General features: G+C 45.0%; 1 protein-coding gene across 3 annotated transcripts in view; it reads left to right on the top strand.

Annotated features, from left to right (window-relative positions):
• FSD1L (fibronectin type III and SPRY domain containing 1 like) overlaps positions 1–24,562 on the top strand; it is a 240,097-nt gene that overhangs the window by 164,545 nt on the left and 50,990 nt on the right. For 2 of the 3 annotated variants that reach the window (XM_063914148.1, XM_063914147.1), the window contains exon 9: positions 19,669–19,798. In XM_063914148.1, the coding sequence (XP_063770218.1) occupies positions 19,669–19,798 (130 nt within the window). Of the gene's footprint in view, positions 1–19,668; positions 19,799–20,796; positions 20,827–24,562 lie in introns of all 3 variants that reach the window. The other variant, XM_063914146.1, reaches the window with a different exon arrangement.

The raw sequence follows: 24,562 nt of genomic DNA, 5'->3' as shown, positions 1-24,562 counted from the left end.
CGAGGAGGAATCTCTACTCCCGATAAACATTCTGGACCTGCGGGCAGTGTTCAATGCATTAACAATGGCTCAGCATCTGATACAGAACAGACCTGTTCAAGTACAATCGGACAATGCCACCACGGTGGCGTACATCAATCATCAGGGCGGCACTCGAAGCCGCATGGCAATGAGGGAAGTGTCAAGGATTCTTCAGTGGGCAGATCGCCATCTGCCGGCCATATCAGCAGTGTTCATTCCGGGCGTTCTGTACTGGGAGGCGGACTATCTCAGTCGTTAGGACGTGCACACCGGAGAATGGAGCCTACATCCGGAGGTGTTTCAACTTCTCGTAGACAAATGGGGACTCCCAGATGTGGACCTGATGGCGTCTCGACACAATCACAAGGTTCCGGTCTTCGGAGCAAGGACAAGGGATCCTCAAGCAGCGTTTGTGGATGCTCTGTCAATCCCGTGGAATTTTCGGCTGCCGTATGTGTTCCCTCCGGTGTCACTACTGCCCAGAGTAATACGGAAGTTCAAGCAAGAAGGAGGAAACTACTTCTAGTTGCTCCAGCATGACCAAGGCGGCACTGGTTCTCTCGTTGGATCGTTCCCTTCTACTTCCACAACGACCAGACCTCCTCGTTCAGGGCCCTTGTGTTTACCAGGATTTGGCCCGTCTGGCTTTGACGGCATGGCTTTTGAAGCTTCCGTCCTGAGCGCCAAGGGTTTTTCTGAGGCGGTCGTTCAAACTATGTTGAAGGTCCGTAAGCCGGCTTCTGCTCGGATATACCATAGGGTCTGGAATGCTTACTTTAATTGGTGTGCGTCTCACAATCATGACGTTTTCAAGTTTAGTACGGCCAAACTATTGGCTTTTCTACAACAAGGCCTGGATTTAGGCCTGCGTCTGGCCTCCCTCATGGTTCACATTTCGGCCTTGTCGGTTTGGTTTTAGAGAAAGATCGCTACCCTACCTGATGTTCATACATTCACTCAGGGTGTGCTGAGGATTCAGCATCCTTATGTGCCACCTGTGGTCCCTTCGGATCTGTCGGTGGTTTTGGAGGCTCTACAAGAGTCTCCGTTTGAGCCACTTACCTCTGCTGACCTTAAGTGGCTTTCCCTTAAGGTGTTGTTTTTGCTGGCTATTTCTTCGGCCAGAAGGGTCTCGGACTTGGGTGCCTTTTCCTATAAGTCCCCCTATTTGATTTTTCACCGTGACCGGGCGGTTCTTCGGACACGCCCAGGTTATTTACCCAAGGTGGTGTCTTCTTTCCACCTTAACCAGGAGATTGTGGTTCGGCCTTTAATTCTCCTGAGTTGTCTTCCAAAGAGCGGTCTTTGGATGTGGTACGGGCTCTCCGTATCTATGTGAAGAGAACTTCCTCCATTAGGAAATCCGATTCTCTTTTTGTGTTTGGTTTTCAAAAACGTGGCTGGCCTGCTTCTAAGCAGACATTGGCCAGATGGATTAGAATGGTGATTGCACATGCTTATGTACAGGCTGGTCGTCCGGTTCCTGCTACCATAAAAGCCCATTCTACTCGATCGGTTGGACCTTCTTGTGCGGCCCACCGTGGTGCGACCCTTGAACAGTTGTGCAAGGCGGCTACATGGTCCTCAAGGAACACGTTTATTAGGTTTTATGCCTTTGATACTGCCGCTTCCCAGGATGCTTCCTTTGGACGCCGGGTACTTGTGCCTGCAGTGCGTCCCCTCCCATAAGGAACTGCTTTTGGACATCCCCAATGTTATTCCTTGTGGAGCCCAGTGTACCCCGCAGCAGAAAACAAGATTTATGGTAAGAACTTACCGTTGTTAAATCTCTTTCTGCGAGGTACACTGGGCTCCACAAGGCACCCACCCTGACGCACTTTGCTCTTTTGGGTTGGTATTGGCATGGCCGCTGACACCCTCTCCTGTGGCGAGTGTGTGGTGTAATTGGCTACGAGCGGTTGTCGTCTCTGGTACCTGCTACTGCATTGGGCTGGTTAACTAAACTGAGCTCACTGGCATGGAGGCGGGGTTATAGAGGAGGCGGCGCTGTGCATCTTGGGAACAGTCTAAAGCTTTGAGCATGTTGGTGCCTCGGATCAAGATCCTACTTTACACCCCGATGTTATTCCTTGAGGAGCCCAGTGTACCTCGCAGAAAGAGATTTAACAACGGTAAGTTCTTACCATAAATCTCGATTTTTGCAGGTTTCACAACACGTTAACCTCATTCCTTGTGATCATGTTGCTCATGCCATTCTTCTGTAGTCTGTACAAGCCGCTTACAGCGTCAGACTGGTAGTGTTAATATATGTAGACGTGCTAATCGCCTAAAATGTACAATTGTGACCGTGACTCAACCACAGTAAATTGTTTTTGTTTTGTAGCCTTAGATTTTTTTTTAACATGATGTTGTCCATGACTTATAAGTGACATATATATTTACATGTACAATTTTATAGTTTCAAAAGATAATCTGATTTGTCCATGACTGATTTGCAGTCATGTATATGTTACTGTTCCAATTCCTATTATGGTGCAAACAAGAATCCTCTAAATGAATACAACATACTATACGTGTGCTGATATATATTTATAGTGTAATTTTTTTATTTTTTAGCTATGACACACTTTGATATAAAGTACCATGTAAAGATAAGAAAAATGTGTGTGACCCGCCCAGGCGCTACCAAAAGGCAGTAGACAATTATCATAAACAAGTTATCTAATCTTGTACAGAAATAAATCATTGCAAACAATGTTGATAATCAATTCATGCACCAATCTTGTTCCAGACAGTCTATACAATTCTGAACAGAGTTGCTCCAGATCATTCTACTTCGTCTCAGCGGACATCATCATCATCATCAAAAAGTGGTGTGTTTGGTGATTGCTGATCACACCATCCGGGTGATACCCTTGGTTATTTGTCTACAACCTTCATTTTTCTTTACCCTTCAACCTCATTTATGGGAGATTTAATCTAATCAGTAGTTTATGCTGTGATTATTTTACATGTCTGAAACGAAGTAGAATTATCTGGAGCAACTCTGTTCAGAATTTTATGGACTGTCTGGAACAAAGATTGGCGCATGAATTTTCAACATTGTTTGCAACATTTAAATATAGACCAAATGAAAAAAACATTGTTGAGCATATTAAATTCAGGTCATGTAATGATATGAATAAGATACTGCAGCCCTTTCCTTGGTTTGTCTAAGGATACACCCCAGTATGTACATCAAGGTGGCATGTTGTACAGAAGATGAAGTGTGCAGACCTATCTTGGGCAATGGTGGTAATAGCTGCTTACATTTTTGGAGTAATATAGTGTCAAGAACAGGATTAAATGAAAGTATTAAGAGTATTTCTCTATCGTCCTAGTGGATGCTGGGGTTCCTGAAAGGACCATGGGGAATAGCGGCTCCGCAGGAGACAGGGCACAAAAAGTAAAGCTTTAGGATCAGGTGGTGTGCACTGGCTCCTCCCCCTATGACCCTCCTCCAAGCCTCAGTTAGATTTTTGTGCCCGGCCGAGAAGGGTGCAATCTAGGTGGCTCTCCTAAAGAGCTGCTTAGAAAAGTTTAGCTTAGGTTTTTTATTTTACAGTGAGTCCTGCTGGCAACAGGATCACTGCAACGAGGGACTTAGGGGAGAAGAAGTGAACTCACCTGCGTGCAGGATGGATTGGCTTCTTGGCTACTGGACATTAGCTCCAGAGGGACGATCACAGGTACAGCCTGGATGGTCACCGGAGCCTCGCCGCCGGCCCCCTTGCAGATGCTGAAACGAGAAGAGGTCCAGAATCGGCGGCAGAAGACTCCTCAGTCTTCTTAAGGTAGCGCACAGCACTGCAGCTGTGCGCCATTTTCCTCTCAGCACACTTCACACGGCAGTCACTGAGGGTGCAGGGCGCTGGGAGGGGGGCGCCCTGGGAGGCAAATGAAAACTTTTTTTGGCTAAAAATACCTCACATATAGCCTCCGGGGGCTATATGGAGATATTTAACCCCTGCCAGAATCCGTTAAGAGCGGGAGACGAGGCCGCCGAAAAAGGGGCGGGGCCTATCTCCTCAGCACACAGCGCCATTTTCCCTCACAGAAAGGCTGGAGGGAAGGCTCCCAGGCTCTCCCCTGCACTGCACTACAGAAACAGGGTTAAAACAGAGAGGGGGGGCACTAATTTGGCGTTAGAAATATATAAAAAAGATGCTATAAGGGAAAACACTTATATAAGGTTGTCCCTATATAATTATAGCGTTTTTGGTGTGTGCTGGCAAACTCTCCCTCTGTCTCTCCAAAGGGCTAGTAGGTCCTGTCCTCTATCAGAGCATTCCCTGTGTGTGTGCTGTGTGTCGGTACGTGTGTGTCGACATGTATGAGGACGATGTTGGTGAGGAGGCGGAGCAATTGCCTGTAATGGTGATGTCACTCTCTAGGGAGTCGACACCGGAATGGATGGCTTATTTAGGGAATTACGTGATAATGTCAACACGCGCCAAGGTCGGTTGACGACATGAGACGGCCGACAAACAATTAGTACCGGTCCAGACGTCTCAAAAACACCGTCAGGGGTTTTAAAACGCCCGTTTACTTTAGTCGGTCGACACAGACACAGACAGGGACACTGAATCCAGTGTCGACGGTGAATAAACAAACGTATTCCTTATTAGGGCCACACGTTAAGGGCAATGAAGGAGGTGTTACATATTTCTGATACTACAAGTACCACAAAAGGGTATTATGTGGGATGTGAAAAAACTACCGTAGTTTTTCCTGAATCAGATAAATTAAATGAAGTGTGTGATGATGCGTGGGTTCCCCCCGATAGAAAATATGGGCGGTATACCCTTTCCCGCCAGAAGTTAGGGCGCGTTGGGAAACACCCCTTAGGGTGGATAAGGCGCTCACACGCTTATCAGAACAAGTGGCGGTACCGTCTATAGATAGGGCCGTCCTCAAGGAGCCAGATGACAGGAGGCTGGAAAAATATCAAAAAAAAAGTATATACACACATACTGGTGTTATACTGCGACCAGCGATCGCCTCAGCCTGGATGTGCAGAGCTGGGGTGGCTTGGTCGGATTCCCTGACTAAAAATATTGATACCCTTGACAGGGACAGTATTTTATTGACTATAGAGCATTTAAAGGATGTATTTCTATATATGCGAGATGCACAGAGGGATATTTGCACTCTGGCATCAAGAGTAAGTGCGATGTCCATATCTGCCAGAAGATGTTTATGGACACGACAGTGGTCAGGTGATGCAGATTCCAAACGGCACAAAGGTGTATTGCCGTATAAAGGAAGAGGAGTTATTTGGGGTCGGTCCATCGGACCTGGTGGCCACGGCAACTGCTGGAAAATCCACCGTTTTTTACCCTAAGTCACATCTCTGCAGAAAAAGACACCGTCTTTTCAGCTTCAGTCCTTTCGTCCCTATAAGAGTCATATCTGCCCAGGGATAGAGGAAAGGGAAGAAGACTGCAGCAGGCAGCCCATTCCCAGGAACAGAAGCGTTCCACCGCTTCTGACAAGCTCTCAGCATGACGCTGAGACCGTACAGGACCCCTGGATCCTACAAGTAGTATCCCAGGGGTACAGTTTGGAATGTCGAGACGTTTCCCCTGCGCAGGCTCCTGAAGTCTGCTTTACCAAGGTCTCCCTCCGACAAGGAGGCAGTATGGGAAAAAATTCACGAGCTGTATTCCCAGCAGGTGATAATTAAATTACCCCTCCTACAACAAGAAAAGGGGTATTATTCCACACTATATTGTGGTACTGAAGCCAGAAGGCTAGGTGAGACTTATTCTAAATCTAAAAAAATTTGAACACTTACAAAGGTTCAAATCAAGATGGAGTCACTCAGAGCAGTGATAACGAACCGGGATCCATGTCCCAAATTTGCCCTTATCACTAAGGGTACCTCAGGTTCGTGGTACAGAACTGTCACTATCAGTTTCAGACGCTGCCGTTTGGATTGTCTACGGCACCCCGGGTCTTTACCAAGGTAATGGCCGAAATGATGGTTCTTCTTCGAAGAAAAGGCGTCTTAATTATCCCTTACTTGGACGATCTCCTGATAAGGGCAAAGTCCAGGGAACAGTTGGAGGTCGGAGTAGCACTATCTCGGATACTGTTACAACAGCAGGGGTGGATTCTAAATATTCCAAAATCGCAGCTGATCCCGACAACAAGTCTCCTGTGCTTAGGGATGATTCTGGACACAGTCCAGAAAAAGGTGTTTCTCCCGGAAGAGAAAGCCAGGGAGTTATCCGAGCTAGTCAGGAACCTCCTAAAATCAGTGCATCATTGCACAAGGGCCATGGTAAAAAAAAATGGTGACTTCCTTCGAAGCAATTCCAGTCGACAGATTTCATGCAAGAACTTTTCAGTGGGATCTGCTGGACAAATGGTCCGGATCGCATCTTCAGATGCATCAGCGGATAACCCTATATCCAAGGACAAGGGTGTCTCTCCTGTGGTGGTTACAGAGTGCTCATCTTCTAGAGGGCCGCAGATTCGGCATTCAGTTTTGGATGTTGGTGACCACGGAGGCCAGCCCGAGAGGCTGGGGAGCAGTCACACAAGGAAAAAATTTCCAGGGAGTGTGATCAAGTCTGGAGATTTTTCTCCACATAAATATAGCTAAGGGTAAATTTATAATGCTCTAAGCTTAGCAAGACCTCTGCTTCAAGGTCAGCCGGTATTGATCCAGTGGGATAAAACATCACGGCAGTCGCCCACGTAAATAGACAGGGCGGCACAAGAAGCAGGAGGGCAGTGGCAAAAACTGCAAGGACTTTTCGCTGGGCGGAAAATCATGTGATAGCACTGTCAGCAGTGTTTCATTCCGGGAATGGAAACTGGGAAGCAGACTTCCTCAGTAGGCACGACCTCCACCCGGCAGAGTGGGAACTTCATGGGGAAGTTTTCCACATAATTGTAAACCGTTGGGAATTACCAAAGGTGGACATGATGGCGTCCCGTCTGAACAAAAAACGGGACAGGTATTGCGCCAGGTTAAGAGACCCTCAGGCAATAGCTGTGGACGGTCTGGTAACACCGTGGGTGTACCAGTCGGTGTATGTGTTCCATCCTCTGCTTTTCATACCTAAGGTACTGAGAATTATAAGACGTAGAGGAGTAAGAACTATACTCATGGCTCCGGATTGGCCAAGAAGGACTTGGTACCCGGAACTTCAAGAGATGCTCACAGAGGACTTATGGCCTCTGCCGCTAAGAAGGGACTTGTTTCAGCAAGTACCATGTCTGTTCCAAGACTTACCGCAGCTGCGTTTGACGGCATGGCGGTGGAACGCCGGATCCTAAGGGAAAAGGCATTCAGGAAGAGGTCATTCCTACCCTGGTCAAAGCCAGAAAGGAGGTGACCGCACAACATTATCACCACATGTGGCGAAAATATGTTGCGTGGTGTGAGGCCAGGAAGGCCCCACTAAGAAATTTCAACTCGGTCGATTCCTGCATTTCTTGCAAACAGGAGTGTCTATGGGCCTCAAATTGGGGTCCATTAAGGTTCAAATTTCGGCCCTGTCGATTTTTCTTCCAGAAAGAATTGGCTTCAGTTCCTGAAGTCCAGAAGTTTGTCAAGGGAGTATTGCATATACAACCCCCTTTTGTGCCTCCAGTGGCACTGTGGGATCTCAACGTAGTTCTGGGATTCCTCAAAACACATTGGTTTAAAACCAGTCAAATCTGTGGATTTGAAGCATCTCACATGAAAAGTGAACATGCTCTTGGACCTGGCCTGGACCAGGCGAGTGTCAAATTGGTGGTTTTTTTTTTTTTCTCAAAAAAGCCCATATCTGTTTGTCCTTTCGGACAGGGCAGAGCTGCGGACTCGTCCCCAGTTCTCTCCCTAAGGTGGTGTCAGTGTTTCACCTGAACCAGCTTATTGTGGTGTCTTGCGCCTACTAGGGACTTGGAGGACTCCAAGTTGCTAGATGTGGTCAGGGCCCTGAAAATATAGGTTCCAGGACGGCTGGAGTCAGGAAAACTGACTTGCTGTTATCCTGTATGCACCCAACAAACTGGGTGCTCTTGCTTTTAAGCAGACTTTTGCTAGTTGGATGTGTAATACAATTCAGCTTGCACATTCTGTGGCAGGCCTGCCACAGCCAAAATATGTAAATGCCCATTCCACAAGGAAGGTGGGCTCATCTTGGGCGGCTGCCCGAGGGGTCTCGGCTTTACAACTTTGCCGAGCGGCTATTTAGTCAGGGGCAAACACGTTTGTAAAATCCTACAAATTTGATACCCTGGCTAAGGAGGACCTGGAGTTCTCTCATTCGGTGCTGCAGAGTCATCCGCACTCTCCCGCCCGTTTGGGAGCTTTGGTATAATCCCCATGGTCCTTTCAGGAACCCCAGCATCCACTAGGACGATAGAGAAAATAAGAATTTACTTACCGATAATTCTATTTCTCGGAGTCCGTAGTGGATGCTGGGCGCCCATCCCAAGTGCGGATTATCTGCATTACTTGTACATAGTTACAAAAATCGGGTTATTATTGTTGTGAGCCATCTTTTCAGAGGCTCCGCTGTTATCATACTGTTAACTGGGTTCAGATCACAGGTTGTACAGTGTGATTGGTGTGGCTGGTATGAGTCTTACCCGGGATTCATAAATCCTTCCTTATTGTGTACGCTCGTCCGGGCACAGTACCTAACTGAGGCTTGGAGGAGGGTCATAGGGGGAGGAGCCAGTGCACACCACCTGATCCTAAAGCTTTACTTTTTGTGCCCTGTCTCCTGCGGAGCCGCTATTCCCCATGGTCCTTTCAGGAACCCCAGCATCCACTACGGACTCCGAGAAATAGAATTATCGGTAAGTAAATTCTTATTTTTAGATGAATTAGGGGGCGGTACATAAGCTGTAGTAGTCGGGATATTTTTGAAGTTTACATTAGAGTCACAGCATAAAATCCATAAACACTAGCAAAGCATAGAGAAATATAAATGTGCTTAATATGAGCATGCACAACATAATTGTGCTTGTGTAGAATCTACAGTGTATGGCCGACAAGCTATCCATTTTTGAGATCTTCAGTTTTAAGTAGATAGCAAATTTGTCATTTCAGCTACATTTACATAATATATTGGCTAGAGCAGTGTTTCCCAGCCATGGTACTCAGGGCATGCTAAGGGGTGTGTGGCCTATGAGAGGTATATTTACTAAAGTGTGTTTTTAGAAGTGAAGCTGTTGCCCATAGCAACCAATCAGATGGAAGCTATTATCTTCTAGAAGGTGCTAGATAAATAAGTACAATCTGTTTGCCACTGGCAACATCTCCACTTCTAAAAACCAGCACTTTAGTAAATATACCCCTCATAGGCCAGGTTTTAAGGAAACCTATACTTGTACATATCTGTGCTCAAACACGGCTATTACTAAAACTTGGACTGTTAGTGTGCCTTGAGGACCGCAGTTGGGAAACACTGGGCTAGAGACTCTCATATTGTACATCATAATTATTTTATGGATTAATTTACTTTACGTAATTTATTGTGTACGATTAATTAAACTATATTATAATATGTAAATACCCAATGAAATCCTTTGTTAGTATACAGTGCATCCGGAAAGTATTCACAGCGCTTCACTTTTTCCACATTTTGTTATGTTACCGCTTTATTCCAAAATGGAATAAATTCGTTTTCCCCTCAAAATTCTTCACACAATACCCCATTAATGACAATGTGGAAAAAGTTTTTTTGAGATTTTTGCTAATTTATTTAAAATAAAAAACTAAAATCACATGTACATAAGTATTCACAGCCTTTGCTCAATACTTTGTTGATTCACCTTTGGCAGCAATTACAGCCTCAAGTCTTTTTGAATATGATGCCACAAGCTTGGCACACCTATCTTTGGGCAGTTTTGCCCATTCCTCTTTGCAGCACCTAGCAAGCTCCATCAGGTTGGATGGGAAGCGTCTGTGCACAGCCATTTTCAGATCTCCAGAGATGTTCAATCGGGTTCAAGTCTGGGCTCTGGCTGGGCCACTCAAGGACATTCACAGAGTTGTCCTGAAGCCACTCTTTTGATATCTTGGCTGTGTGCTTAGGGTTGTTGTCCTGCTGAAAGATGAACCGTGACCCCAGTCTGAGGTCAAGAGTGCTCTGGAGCAGGTTTTCATCCAGGATGTCTCTGTACATTGCTGCATTCATTTCCCTCTATCCTGACTAGTTTTCCCAGTTCCTGCTGCTGAAAAACATCCCCACAGCATGATGCTGCCACCACCATGCTTCACTGTAGGGATGGTATTGGCCTGGTGATGAGCAGTGCCTGGTTTCCTCCAAACGTGATGCCTGGCATTCACACCAAAGAGTTCAACCTTTGTCTCATCATCTCATCAGACCAGAGAATTTTGTTTCTCATGGCCTAAGAGTCCTTCAGGTGCATTTTGGCAAACTCCAGACGGGCTGTTATGTGCTTTTTACTAAGGGGTGGTTTCCGTATGGCCACTCTACCATACAGACCTGATTGGTGGATTGCTGCAGAGATGGTTGTCCTTCTGGAAGGTTCTCCTCTGTCCACAGAGGAATGCTGTAGCTCTGACATAGGGACCATCGGGTTCTATGTCACCTCCCTGACTAGGGCCCTTCTCCCCCGATCGCTCAGTTTAGACAGCCGTCCAGCTCTAGAAAGAGTTCTGGTGGTTCCGAACTTCTTCCATTTATGGATGATGGAGGCCACTGTGCTCATTGAGACCTTCAAAGCAGCAGATATTTTTCTGTACCCTTCCCTAGATTTGTGCCTCGAGACAAACCTGTCTCGGGGGTCTACAGACAATTCCTTTGACTTCATGCTTGGTTTGTGCTCAGACATGCACTGTCAAGTGTGGGACCTTATATAGACAGGAGTGTGCCTTTCCAAATCATCTCCTATTAACTGAATTTACAACAGGCGGACTCCAATTAAGCTGTAGGAATATCTCAAGGATGATTAGTGGAAACAGGATGCACCCGAGCTCAATTTTGAGCTTTATGGCAAAGGCTGTGGATACTTATGTACATGTGAATTCTTAGTTTTTTCTTTTTAATAAATTTGCAAAAATCTCAAAAAACAAAACAAAATGTTTTTGACGTTGTCATTATGGGGTATTGTGTGTAGAATTTTGAGGGAAAAAATTAATTTATTTCATTTTGGAATAAGGCTGTAACATAACAAAATGTGGAAAAAGTCAAGCGCTGTGAATACTTTCCGGATGTACTGTATGTGACAATGAATAGTTCTGATGTCATCAATTCATGGTTCAAAAGTGTAATACAGTATAAGGAATACTGTCAATTATATGGACAGTAAAGTCATTGGGTACTTGTGACCTATAAAATCACAAGGATATAAACCATGGGTATTGAACATGCGACCCTTCAGTTGCTGTGACACTCCACATCCCAGCATGCCCTGCCACGTTTTTGCTATTAGAGCTTTCTTAAAGTGTGGCATAGGGCATGCTGGGATGTGTAGTTCCACAGCAACTGGAGGGCCATATGTTGAATATCACTGCTATAGACCATTACTTTTATACAGGTTAAATGACTCCCACATGTTCACAGTAGTTACATTTTTTGAGCATTTGTAGGTATTTGTCTTCTTTGTATTCCCAATACTATAAACATTAATAGAAAGTAGCGAGCAAGTCCTTTGGTGACCTGGGGAATTTATAAATTGTCTTCCATAGAAACTGATTTACCCTGAAGAATTTTGTCTTAAGTTCCGTACTAAGGCTGTGATACTGGGGGAACTGGAATAGGCAGAGACATGTCAGCTTGTCTCAAGCATTCACGCCATATAGTCACTTCTCATTAGTACAGGGGAACTGAGAGAGCACTGGAAGCCCTCAGAGAAGAGACCATTTATTTTCCATCTCTCTGTTTGTTAGCTTTTGCCATTTTTGAAATCACCAAATCTGAAACACCGGTTACCTAATAACAGTTACAATATTTCTATAAACCATAACTGCAGATGTTTCAGATAATATTGTAGTTCTGGAGGAAAGCACTTTCCTCCACATACCGCAGCCACTGCAGTTCGGTTTAGTGGTCCTTTTATATAGTTATTCACACTTGTATATATACTGTAGGTCCTGATTCATGTTTGTAAGAAAAGCAAAAAAAGCAAGCTACTGGGCATAACCATGCTGCACTGCAGGTGGGGCAGATGTAACATGACGTGTAAGCTCGCAAGAGCAGGGACTTCTTTCCTGTTCTTACTTACACTATCTTATACTCCATACTCCCTTTGGTGGCACCTAACCCTGGTTTTCTATACCTGTCCTATATTGTCCTGTACTTTAAGTGCTGTTTTCTTGTTTGCTCATTTGATTATGTACTGTGAAATGGGCGCTGCGGATCCCTTGTGGCGTCATATAAATAAAGGATAATAATAATGTGAAGAGATTTAGATTTGTTTGGCTTATATTTTTTTCTGTGCAGGGTAAATACTGGCTGCATGTAGCCCACAAATGATAGCTTTATTTTACACTGCAACTTAGATTTCACTTTGAACACACCCCACCCAAATCTAAATCTCTCTGCACATGTTACAGCTTCCCTACCTGCAGTTCAGCATGGTTTAGCCCAGTTGCTTGATTTAATTGTTTTACTTACAAATGCAGTACTTAGAGTACTTAATGGTCCACCTCAGCAAGTAGGATAGTGCAACCAGCACAGGGAGAGATGTATCAAAGCTTGGAGAGAGAGAAAGTTCAAACCAATCAGCTCTGGTCATTTTTCAAACACAGCCTGTAACATGACAGAAGTTGATTGGTTTGTACTTTATCACTCTCTGCTTTCTTTCTCCAAACTTTGATACGATGTCTACCCAGTCAATCCAATGGCGTCAGAACCCTGCATCATGCAGTGTGTACACACTGCATGATGCAGGGAACATCTTCTGGTTGGCATGGAGCACAACCGACCGGAAGATATAGCATGTGACCCGCAGGAGTGGTGCAGAATCGGACATACACACTTTTTTTTTTTAATAAAGTAATTTTTATTCAGCAGTCTGGAGATTAAGGTACATACATTGTAGAGCATAATCATGTCTCAAGCATTACATCCATTTATAGCATGTCAAGTCATGTTTTACACATATCTTACATAAAAAAAAAAGATATCAATACATTTTCAGTATAGATGTATACTAGGATTTCCTAATGCTCTAACCTTCATGACCTACAAAATCCGCACCCATCTATATTAGTCCTCATTATTTTTTATATTTAAACCCGTAATCTAAACTATAGAAAAATAACAAACAACCAAAGAAAAAGGCAAGGGAGGCAAATTAAGAAGGAGTATTTAGATTCAGGGCTCCACTAGTCATACACGTGTGTGAGCATGTGGGCTCGCAGGGCCCAGCCGTCATCGTCTCAATACACTTCAGTCATAGTAATTTATTGACATGCTTGCACTTTAGTGTCTACTATATTTGGGGAACAGGATGAGAGTGGGGGGAGTCTAGCCATGGAGACCAAACTTTTTCAAACTTAGCTGATGCGTTTTGCTTCATGTAAACATATCTCTCCTTAATTATAGTATCATTAATTAAGGCCTTAAGTGCAGATATTAACGGACCTTTAGGGGCCATCCACACTCTTGCAATGCAAACCTTAGCCAAGGCACATACATTTAGAGCATAGAGACCCATTGAACCAGACTCAGGAGCAAGGCACCCCATTCCCAATATACAAAATTGTGGGGTAAGCAGTCCGCCAGGCACCCCCGTACTCTCCAGAATTGACCCGACCCCCGACCAGAACACCCCCAACCTCGGACAGTCCCACACTAAATGCCAGTATGTTCCCACCGCCCCCCCACACTTAGGACAGAGAGGAGATCTGCCCGTGCCAAACGTAGCCAGTCTAGCTGGGGTCATATATGTTCTGTGTAAAATGAAGAATTGAATCTGTTGATACCTAAGGGACTTAGTAACCTTAGCAGGGTATTCTAAAGCGAGGACCCAATCCTCCTCATTTATTGGACCCAGATTCTCCTCCCACTTTCCACGGAGACGCGTCAAGGGGTCCGCATGGAGCTTGGTGAGAAGATATCCATACGCAAGTGAGACCATCCTAGCCTGACCCAAAGTGGTCACAAATGTCTTGATGGGAAATGGGAGGATTCGCGGGGGTGTTTCAGCAAATTGGGTCTGGAGGGCATGACGAAGCTGGAGGTATCTGAAGAAGTAGGAATTGGGTAGGTCAAACTCATCCCTCAGCTGTTGAAAGGATTTTAATGTAGTATCTAGATAAAGTTGAGAGACAGAGATCACTGATCTAGGAGCCCACACCTCCCGCCCCTCAAGCGCATGCAATTCAGGGAGCCAGTCAGAGTACCACAGGGGAGTGTCCGGGTCAAGGTCGTCATATCTCAGGAGGTCTCTCAGGGCCCTCCAAATCTTTAGGGCCTGAAAAATGATAGGGGGAAGAAACCTAGCCATGTTCCCACTCAGTAACACCTGCATGGGAGAGAGGTAGGGAAAGTAACAACGGATAAACTCACAATGTAGAGAGTCAGTCTCAGAGTTTTGTGCCCATATAGTGATATGAGTCAGCTGAGCAGCAAAGTAATATATCTGAAAGTTAGGTAGAGCCAGGCCACCGTCAGATCTCTGTCTGGTAAGGGTATTTAACTGTATCCTAGGTCTTTTATTAGCCCAGATCAGTGAGGACAGAACGCTATTCAATTTTCTAAAGAATGTTGGATAGATATATACCGGGGATTGAAGAATAATATATAGGAGTTTAGGCAGTATAATCATTTTAATGAGATTAACCCTGCCAGAGACCGTTAGTGGAAGCTTACACCAAGTCTTAGATTTGCCCATGACCCACTGCATGGTCGGATCCAGATTCAGGGGGACAAAATCAGAAGGGTCATTAGTTATTTGGATTCCAAGGTACTTAAACTGTACCGTCCAGCACAGTGGTAGGGGGATTCTGGAAACAGTAGGAGGGGGGCCTATGACTGGCATAATGTATGATTTAGGCCAGTTAATTCTAAGGCCCGAGTGATCTCCAAATCTTTCTATCACACGCAGCAGGATGGGCATTGACCTGGTGTAATCCTGCAAAAACAGCAACATGTCATCGGCATAAAGAGCTATCCTATCCTCACGTGATCCTGTACATATTCCCACAATATCCGGGTGTGATCTAATCAAGCATGCCAGGGGCTCTATGGCCAAGGCAAACAACGTAGGGGACAGGGGGCAACCCTGTCTAGTACCTCGGGTCAATTGAAAAGATGGGGATACATAACCGTTCACCAAGATCCTGGCACTCGGATGTTGATACAGTAGTTTAATCCATTTTATATAATTGGGTCCAAATCCCATACGAGCCAACACCTCCCACAAATAAGCCCACTCAATGCTGTCAAAGGCCTTGGCCGCGTCCAGCGAGACCACAGCCGAGTCAGAAGGGAATTCGTGTGGGAGCTGTAAAATGGTATGCAATCTTCGTAAATTAATAGACGTGGACTTTCCTGGCATGAAGCCAGTCTGATCCGGGTGAATGAGGGAGGTTATCACTGTGTTAAGCCGTATTGCCAGTATCTTTGCCAGGATCTTGGCGTCGGTGGGAATTAGGGATATCGGTCTATAGGAGTCCAGAGATTTGGGGTCTTTACCGGGTTTTGGGATCACTATTATAACTGCCTCTGACATGGAGGGGGGGAGATCGTTTTTGGCAAATATATCTAGATATAGGGCATGCAGCTTGGGGCCAAAAAAATCAATATGATTCTTATATACCTCGGAGGGAATTCCGTCGCATCCCGGAGCCTTGCCATTAGGGGACATACCAATGGCCGCAGTCACCTCCTCAAGCGTTAAAGGTGCCTCCAGCAACTCGCAGGCCTCAGAGGAGAGTGCAGGCAGCGGGACACCCCCCATGTAGCGTGAAAGATCAGAAGCAGAGCGCTGCAACTGAGAATTATAAACCTCAGAAAAGTAAGATCGGAATAACAACGCGATGTCCGGTGTGGTGTCGGCAAAGGAGCCATCCGCTCCGAACATTTGGGTGATCGTGGTCCCAGGGCGATCGTAATGTATAAGGCGGGCCAGAAGGCCCCCCGTCCTATCAGCCTGCATATATATATTAGTAGCTTTGAAAAGAAGGGAGCGAGAGTTTCTATCAGACAGGTGGGCCAGCCAAACTGACTGAGCCACCAGCCATCGTGTCTTTGTCGCGGGGGCGTTGTCAGACAAATATTGGGACTCTAGGTCTCTAGCATCTTTTTCAAGGGCCTGTTCTCTCTCCCTAGAGGCCATTTTATGAGCCGCTATCCGTCCAATATATGAGCCTCTCAAGAACGCCTTAAACGAGTCCCAAACTACTGTACCCGGGGCAGACCCTATATTGTCGCCAAAGAACCCCTCCCATTGAGTCTCCAAGTCACCGCAGTCCCCCAGCTGGGTCAGCCAGGAGGGGTGTAATTTCCAATAGGAATGCCCCCTCTGACTTTCCACAGCAAGAGTCATCATCAGAGGAGAGTGATCAGAGACCCCTCGAGCCTCGTAGTGGACGTCAATTATCCTAGGGACGAGGGTGGGGGACACCAGCATCAGGTCAATTCTGGAGAAGGAGCCATGAGTACTGGAGAAGCAGGAGAACTGACGAACCGCAGGATGACGAAGTCGCCATACATCTACCCATTGCAAACTATTTAAAAAATCCGCAAACTTGGTAGGACCACCTCCCGCCAGCGCAGCCTGTGGGGAGTGCCATCGGTCCATAGACAGATCCAGGACATTATTAAAATCCCCCAAGCATATCACTGGGGTATTAGGGGAGGGGGCTATGAAGGACGCAGCTTGTTGCAGCACATTGTATGAGAAAGGAGGGGGGACATACACTGCTAATATGTAATAGGGCTGGGAGTTCAGCTTGCACTCTATAAATACATATCTTCCATACGGGTCAGTTTTAATCGATATCAACTCGAATTGCACTGTCTTCTTAATCAAAACTGAGACCCCCCTAGAAAAGGAAGAGTGGGAGGCATGATAGGCCCAACCCACCCAGGCCCGTCGTAAGGACAGTAACCTCTGTCCCTCCAAGTGGGTCTCACTGAGGCATGCAATATCCGGGTCATATTTCTTAATCATATTTAGTATCAAAGAGCGTTTGATGTTGTTATTCAGACCTCGAACATTCCATGCCAGAATTTTCAGATTAATCATGACCCCCTATAAACTCTATACACCTCCCGGATGGACCTCTCCCAAAATACATTTTGAGTATAAGCATTATCAATACCCATAAAACATGACGTATATGAGCCCTGCTTTGTAAGCCACAGCATCTAAATATGAAACATTCTTGCCTCCGTAAATACTTGAATAAGAAAAATAACAAACTAAAGAAAAAAATAAAACCCCAAAAATAGCAAAAGGAAACGCAACTAGCAGTTTCCCAAATAACCATTCCCTCCCCGTATACCACCCCCAACTTCGGCATACTTATATCCCGAACAATCAAGCTAGCTGCCAAGCGCTAGGAAGGCTAGATTCTTAACTGAACCTCCAACCCTTCTCTGGCCAACGCCGCTTGGCCGTACAAGTCTTGAGCCACCAGTGCAAAGAGAGGGGGCTCCCCGAACCATGATCAAGCCTCCGGTGGATCAAACCCCGGGCTGTTTTCGTAGGAGATCACTCCGGAGCCAGTTGCCGAGCACCCGGTGCATATCTGTCCAGCCACTGGGCCGCCTCTCTAGGGGAGTTGAAAAACTTGGTCTCCCCATCCGCCACAACTCGGAGCCTTGAGGGAAACAGCATAGAGTATGAAATGTTGAGGTCTCGCAGCCGTCTTTTGATGGGCATAAACTGGGCACGGTCCTTCTGGACGTCTGCGGCAAAGTCCGGAAAGGCCGAAACCCTAACTCCATTGCGGACCAGCGGGCCCTTCGTGCGACCTAAACGGAGAACCGAGTCACGGTCTTTATAGTGCAGGAATTTAGCGATGAAGGTGCGAGGAGGGGCACCTGGGGGTAAAGGCCGAGATGGTATCCTATGTGCACGCTCCACCGTAAAATGGGCCGTAAAGGACTCAGCGCCATATAGTTCTTTAAGCCAGGATTCGAGGAATTCCTCCGGCTGCGGACCCTCTTCTTTTTCAGGCAGGCCTACGAATCTGACGTTGTTCCTACGCAGCCGTCCCTCCATGTCTAGGAGCTTGGTTTGAAGTGAGGAGACCTGCTGGGTCACCCCAGATACAGATTGCTTGAGGGGACCACATAAATCTTCCAGGTTGGAGACCCGTGTCTCCGCCTCACCCACTCGCTCTCGGATACGCTGTACATCTTGGCGGAGCAAGGAGAGATCGCACTGCACCTTTTCCATCTTATCGGAGAGACGCTGTTCACTGCCGGCTATAGCCTCCAGCACTTGTTGAATAGACGGGGCCCCCACTACCTCCGGGGAATCAACCGCTGCCTCAGGAGGGAAGGTCGAGTGTGTTGGAGAAGCTTCTTGAGAAGGAGCCGGTGCAGCCCTAGGGTTGGGTTGTCTGGTAAATTTTTCAAGTTTGGCCGTGGCCGCACTCCGGCCGCCCCCCACCATGCTGAGCAGGAGCAGTCACACACTTCCCAGATGAAGGCTATAGTATAGGGTTGTGGCTAGATGACGGACGCAGCCAGGCCCGTATAATCAGTGGCGGGAATCAGCCGCGTACAGTCAATATGTCAGAATAGTAAAGTAGGATGATGGTACGTAGTACACTGTGAGAAATTGGTGCAGCACAGCAGTGTAGGCAGATCTGATTTAAGTACAGTTCCAGTATGTTATATTGGAAGGGCGGTGCACAATAAATAGCTGAGTTTGTCTCCAGTCTCAGGTAGGTATTAGCATAGAGGTATTATAGATACTGAGAGGCTGAGAGTGAGTGAGCATTGATAGTGAGGTCCCAAATAACAAAGGCTCACTGGTCACAGGAGAGTTCCATCAGGCAGCCCATCAAACGTGCAGGCATTAGCAGCAGCCTTTATCATTCACTCCCAAAATGGCCGCAGTGTCCCTTCCCCTTCCCCTTCCCCAGGAGTACCTGTTTGTTCACCCGTCTTCAGGGTCACTTCAGGGACCCAGGTTGCAGCCCTGGAGGCAGAGAAGAGGCTATCTCCCCCCCACAGTCCTTTTGCGGGCTCCAGCAACAGCGGCAGCCCGCCGCTCAAGCTCCGGGTGTCCCGCGATCGAGGCCGCCAAAATCGAGGCCGGGGATCCGGAGACCTTGTAGGCCGCAGGGCCGGATGTCGGTGAGAGCCGCGTCTACGGGACCCGGAGAGCACGGACAGGGACGCCCGGCAGTGCCCAGCAGTGCAGGGTGAGCGATTCGGCCGGGTAGGAGCACCAGAGGGATTAAGGATGGGTATCAGGAGTTTGGTGGCCGGGGAGCTCCCGAGACCTGCTGCCTACTCCTTAGCCGTCGTGGCCACGCCCCCAAGAAATCGGACATACACACTTAACAATATGCCTGACATGTCGTTTTGATTCTGATTTGACAAACTGGGCAGATACTGTTTAAGTGTGTACCCACCCTTAGAGTTTCAGCAGCTCAGAGCAGTAAAGGAAGATGCCAATTTGCTGTAAAACAATTGTGAGCTCAAATGTTTGAGGCAAAGTTCATACATAACATCAAACCTGTTTTTTGTTGTGCTGCAGCGCTGACCTTTAGCCTTGACAACACATGTTCCCATCTTAACCTGAAAGTGGAAGACTCCTATGTAGAATGGGATCCAATGGCTGGTAAAAGTCAAGAAAGTAAGGTGAAAGGAAAAGAAAATAAAGGCAGGTAAGCGTGGATTTCTTACTATATTCTCTGTGTTTCACCTTATTCTACTATTGTACATTTTTGGTTATGGGAATATGTCAGTTTGTACCAAAATAATCCATGACAACATTGTTGCCAATATTTCACCAACAAGAATATTTCAGGATTCCACTTTCTAAATAGCATTTTAAAAATAGCTTGTTTTACATTCACTTACTTACACTAAGCTTCACGTGGATGGAATTTCTTTTTTACAACCAAAAAACTGTGCTTTGAGACACTGAACATAGTTATTTAAATGTAAAATTGCAAGTTACCTGCACCTCTGGGGGGGGTTTAAATGCTGTGCAATCTCTCATCCCCCAAATGATCAGCAGAAGGGCTATGGATTTGTTGCTTACCGCTAAAGCATGGAAGAAGGAGCATGCAGTTTTCCTGCATAAGTGGCACACAGCACCAGGCTTTGCCAGGCTGGGCTCATCACCTTGTAAAAGGGGAACAGCAGAGTGGGGTCCCCCTGCTACACTGTAAACCATCCTGTTGCTAGTAGTTATTGGCCAACAGCTGGTGCACCCACTAACCAATGTATTGTTTCGTTAGCTGTCAGCATTTGAGCCAATCTATAAAAAATGGAAAAAAAAAGTTTTGTCCAGCAGTAAGTATAAAAATAGGACAAGTAAATACATAATACTCTTTTACTAAATCTAAAGTGTAAATGCTGACATCATAGTTCTTTTTATCAATAGTTATGATCCTCTTACTTTCACTCCCTGACACCTTTATCTTTTAGATATTGTTGCTCTCACTTTCAAGTACAGTCATATAAATAACATGTTGTTTAAAATAGTTGCAATCAATGCATTTTTGTAAAGCAATAAACACAAAACTGTTGGTACTTAGAGATCAATTTGCAGGGAGAACTGGATTACAAACTGACACATCCCCTGTTATCATCACACATCTCTTGTATACTGCACACCAAATAACTCACCGTTTTGCTTATCTCCGTTGTCTGACAGTGGCCATGTCACCCTGAAGAACAGTCCCAGGTGAAGATAATGTAGATCTGAGTAGCACTTAGGACCTTTCCTGCCTTGCCTGGAATCTCTAGCATACAACTATTTCTAACACTAACTTAATGCAAGCAATCTAGCCAGCCTTTCCTGAGATCACAGAAAGCATTCATCCCTCTATAGTCATAAATGTTTGTGATATTGAATATAGTAGAAGACCAATATTGTCCATAGCAATACTAATGACCTTTCTTTATTAGATAGACTGCAAAAGGGACATGGGGCAGATGTATTAAGCCTGGAGAAGTGATAAAGCAGTGATAAGTGGAAGGTGATAACGCACCAGCCAATCAGCTCCTAACTGTAAAGTTACATATTGGAGCTCACTGGCTGGTGCGTTATCACCTTGCACTTATCACTGCTTAATACATCTCCCCTGTGCCTAACAGTTTAGACAGGACCTGATTTGTATTCTCATTGCATATAAAGCACGAAGATTTTTGCAATGGTTTGGTTGAAATATAATTCAGGAAGCTTGGAAATGTGCATAAACACTACCGTATGTAATGGGTTAAATAAATCCTTGTTAGCTCATAGTCAGGTGACCAAATGAAAAGATGTAAATAATTTATCGGCATTACAGCTGGTCATCAGCATAACATTATAATGCACATGGGGTACTTGCAGCTTTTTATAGACACTTTACTTTGCTACTGTAGTTAAAATAAGAAATACTCAAATGCGCTTTCTTTTATCACTGATAGGCTGCTGGATTTTGTTTGCTGGACATATAATTCTTTTTTTCTTTGTGTGTTTGCATTGGTCATTTATGGGCAACATTATAAGATTAATGGGCTTAGCTTTCTGTTATAAAGTATAATGTTATCATAAACTGTAATACCCCTTTCACACCGCAGAGCCGTGTCGCCCCAGGGATTTTTGTACATGGGTGAGACGCAGCTGCGACCCCTTTCAGAATGGTGGCTGGATCCAGCTTATTGCCGGATTGGTAACATCACCGTCGAAGTGTCCCGAGACGGTGTTTGGAGATGAAAGGATCTCCAAGCGCAGCCTCTTCCTATGCAGTAAACTGGTGCTGCTTACCCATTCACATTGCACCGTGAGCCGATTTGAACCTGTGTTCAACCCTACTTGCTCCCCGGGTTGAAATGCCAGTTGCTGCGCATTCATATCCAATATCCCGGGATATTCATGGCAGTGTGAAAGGGGTATAACTAAAATTCTGGGGAGTACTTGTCCATAAATGACAGTTTATCTATATTAGGGGGGCCCCTGGAGGTTCTGCTTTCATCTTGTATAGGAAGGTCGAAGTCCCCCGAGGAGGGCTCACAGACTGTATTGCAAAAATATGCAGAAAAGTTTTTGTTCTTAGCTTGGCTTGTATTTTGTTTTATTTCTTTTTCATGCTTTCATATGCAACACTTTATTTTGGTAAGTACTTCCTGCTTAATCTTTTTGTTCTAGTTTACCTTTCGAAGCACTTATTATAAGTTTGGAAGCAGTTTGCCTGAGTTCCCTCTGTTTGCTGAATGGCTTTCTTTGCATCTTGCCTGGTGATGTATTTTGAATGCTGCTGATGTTTCTAGATGTGTTATTAAACTTGTCATTGGTCTGAGCAGTATGTCACTGCTACCACAGTGGTTATCTTCTTCTATGATTAGACAATTCCAGTGGCTGGAAAATACACACCCCTCTTTTTCGTTTACGAGCTAACAACACAACTATGACTTAAAAGTTAAATTATATACCTATATTTATATGTAAAAATGGGGTTACTTCTTCAACATAGCCAGCTAAATGAGCAGGTAAAATAAACCTCCCGACTGTCCCAATGTTGCTACTTTTTTTTTTTTCATGGCACCTCTCGGCCAAAAGTTTACAATTGTGCCATTCTGAAAACTATATTAAGTCTATTGTGTGTATATGTCATGCTTAGGTTCAGTAATGTGGTGAGGGACAGGATTCCCTTCTGTTTGTCCACATATTTTATGATGGGAAGCCACAAGCTCTGGTTTTGCTTATTACATTGACCATAAATAATCTTAATTGGTCCTGGACCATCAACCCAAGGCACCTCTGCAAGTGCCCCATGACACCCAGTTTGGGAAGCACTGACTGTAACAACTGAAATGCAAAGCCATAACAATCAGTGAGGTCAATAAAAGCAACAAAGAATAATAGTAACAAAATTACAAAAGGTTGAAATCACCTATAAACTAAGGAGATGCGTTGCCAAGCATTAGTGAGTATACGTATATCCTCCCAGAAGTATTTTATTTTTCTTTTAGGGTCTTTAAGTGCATTTTGAAATGTGCTCAAGTACCATGAGTAGCTGAAACAAGCTGAGCGCTGTGGATCAGTGTGGTCACAAGTAACAAAGAGACAGTCACCATAGTAGTCCCACTCAGACAGTCATCTTCTCATATCAACCCTGTCTTTTGCCTCTCTCTTGTGTTCAACTTATTCGCACACAAAAGTACATGTAATGCTAGCCCCAGTACTCTTTGCATCTAAGAAGCATATGTAAGGAACAAAGGTGTATGTAGACCACAGGCTCTCAAAGTTGGTCCTCAGCACCCTAAACAGTTCATGTTTTCCAGGTCTCCTCACTGAACCACAAGTGAAATAACAAGCTTCACCTGTGGATGTTTTAAACTGTATCAGTGAGTAATGAATGCAACCGCTAGGTGATCTGGAAAACATGAACTGTGTGGGGTCCTGAGGACTGAGATTGAGAACCACTGATGTAGACATATCTATATATGGTGACTGGAACAATAAGTACAGTGGCATCTTAAACAAATTTGCTGTAAATGCACATACGTTTATATTGAAGAACAGCCATTTTACTTTATAAAATTTCTGGGGAAATGCTATTTTTTTTATTTTACCCGTCCAAGAGTTATTTTGATTACACTGTTCAGAGCAGTAGGTGTAAATCCCCAAGTTCTACCAATTGGTGATGAGCTGCTAGCGTATTTCTACCTCCTTTCCCTTTTCAAAGCTCAGCTATTTCCCTGTATACCCATACAGAAGTAAGCTTATTGCCATAGTTTTGTATTATGTACTTATTTACAAATTTTGTTTAGTTCTGTCAGATTAGATGACCATTTATGTTGGTTCCATGACTTTGGTTATTTGCAAACCCCCCAATTTTTTTTTTTTAACTGTGCATGCTTTAGGGATTTCACAAATATACAGCTGTATGATCATACAGAGCTAAGTACTGTATGATGTGCGATAATTACTCTTTTCAAAGTGGAAATCAAAGACAAAATTAATGCCCCTCACTGGTTAAAATGCTTTCATATTCCTCATGTTTAGAGGCCCAAAAACTGTAAACTAGTCTGATGAATTAAACATTTGCGAGGTACATTTGTATATAGAACCAGAATCAATTCGTGAGTTTGAATGTTGCAGCTTATATTTGTGGTTTGTAGTGTGCTTTGTTGTTGACTCTTACATTGATAAATACATTTATATATATCAAGATAGTGGTGTAATTAGCGCTGCTACCTATTAACCAAGTCTAACGTGTCAAAAATATATACAATTAATAAGACTTTTTATATAACAAAATAAGCCTTAACAAATCACTTCTTAAGTTAAGATGGCCGCTGTAGAAAAGTCCTCTTAGGTTAGACCATATTTCAAAGTCCAAGTGCAAGATATAGAATAGTGGTAGGACCCAGCGCCTTCAGTGATGCGTATTTCTCGAACGTCCTAAGTGGATGCTGGGGACTCCGTCAGG

This window comes from Pseudophryne corroboree, chromosome 1, assembly GCF_028390025.1.
Source record: "Pseudophryne corroboree isolate aPseCor3 chromosome 1, aPseCor3.hap2, whole genome shotgun sequence".
In the NCBI taxonomy this organism is placed as follows: domain Eukaryota; kingdom Metazoa; phylum Chordata; class Amphibia; order Anura; family Myobatrachidae; genus Pseudophryne; species Pseudophryne corroboree.
This window is presented reverse-complemented; position numbering and strand designations above follow the sequence as displayed.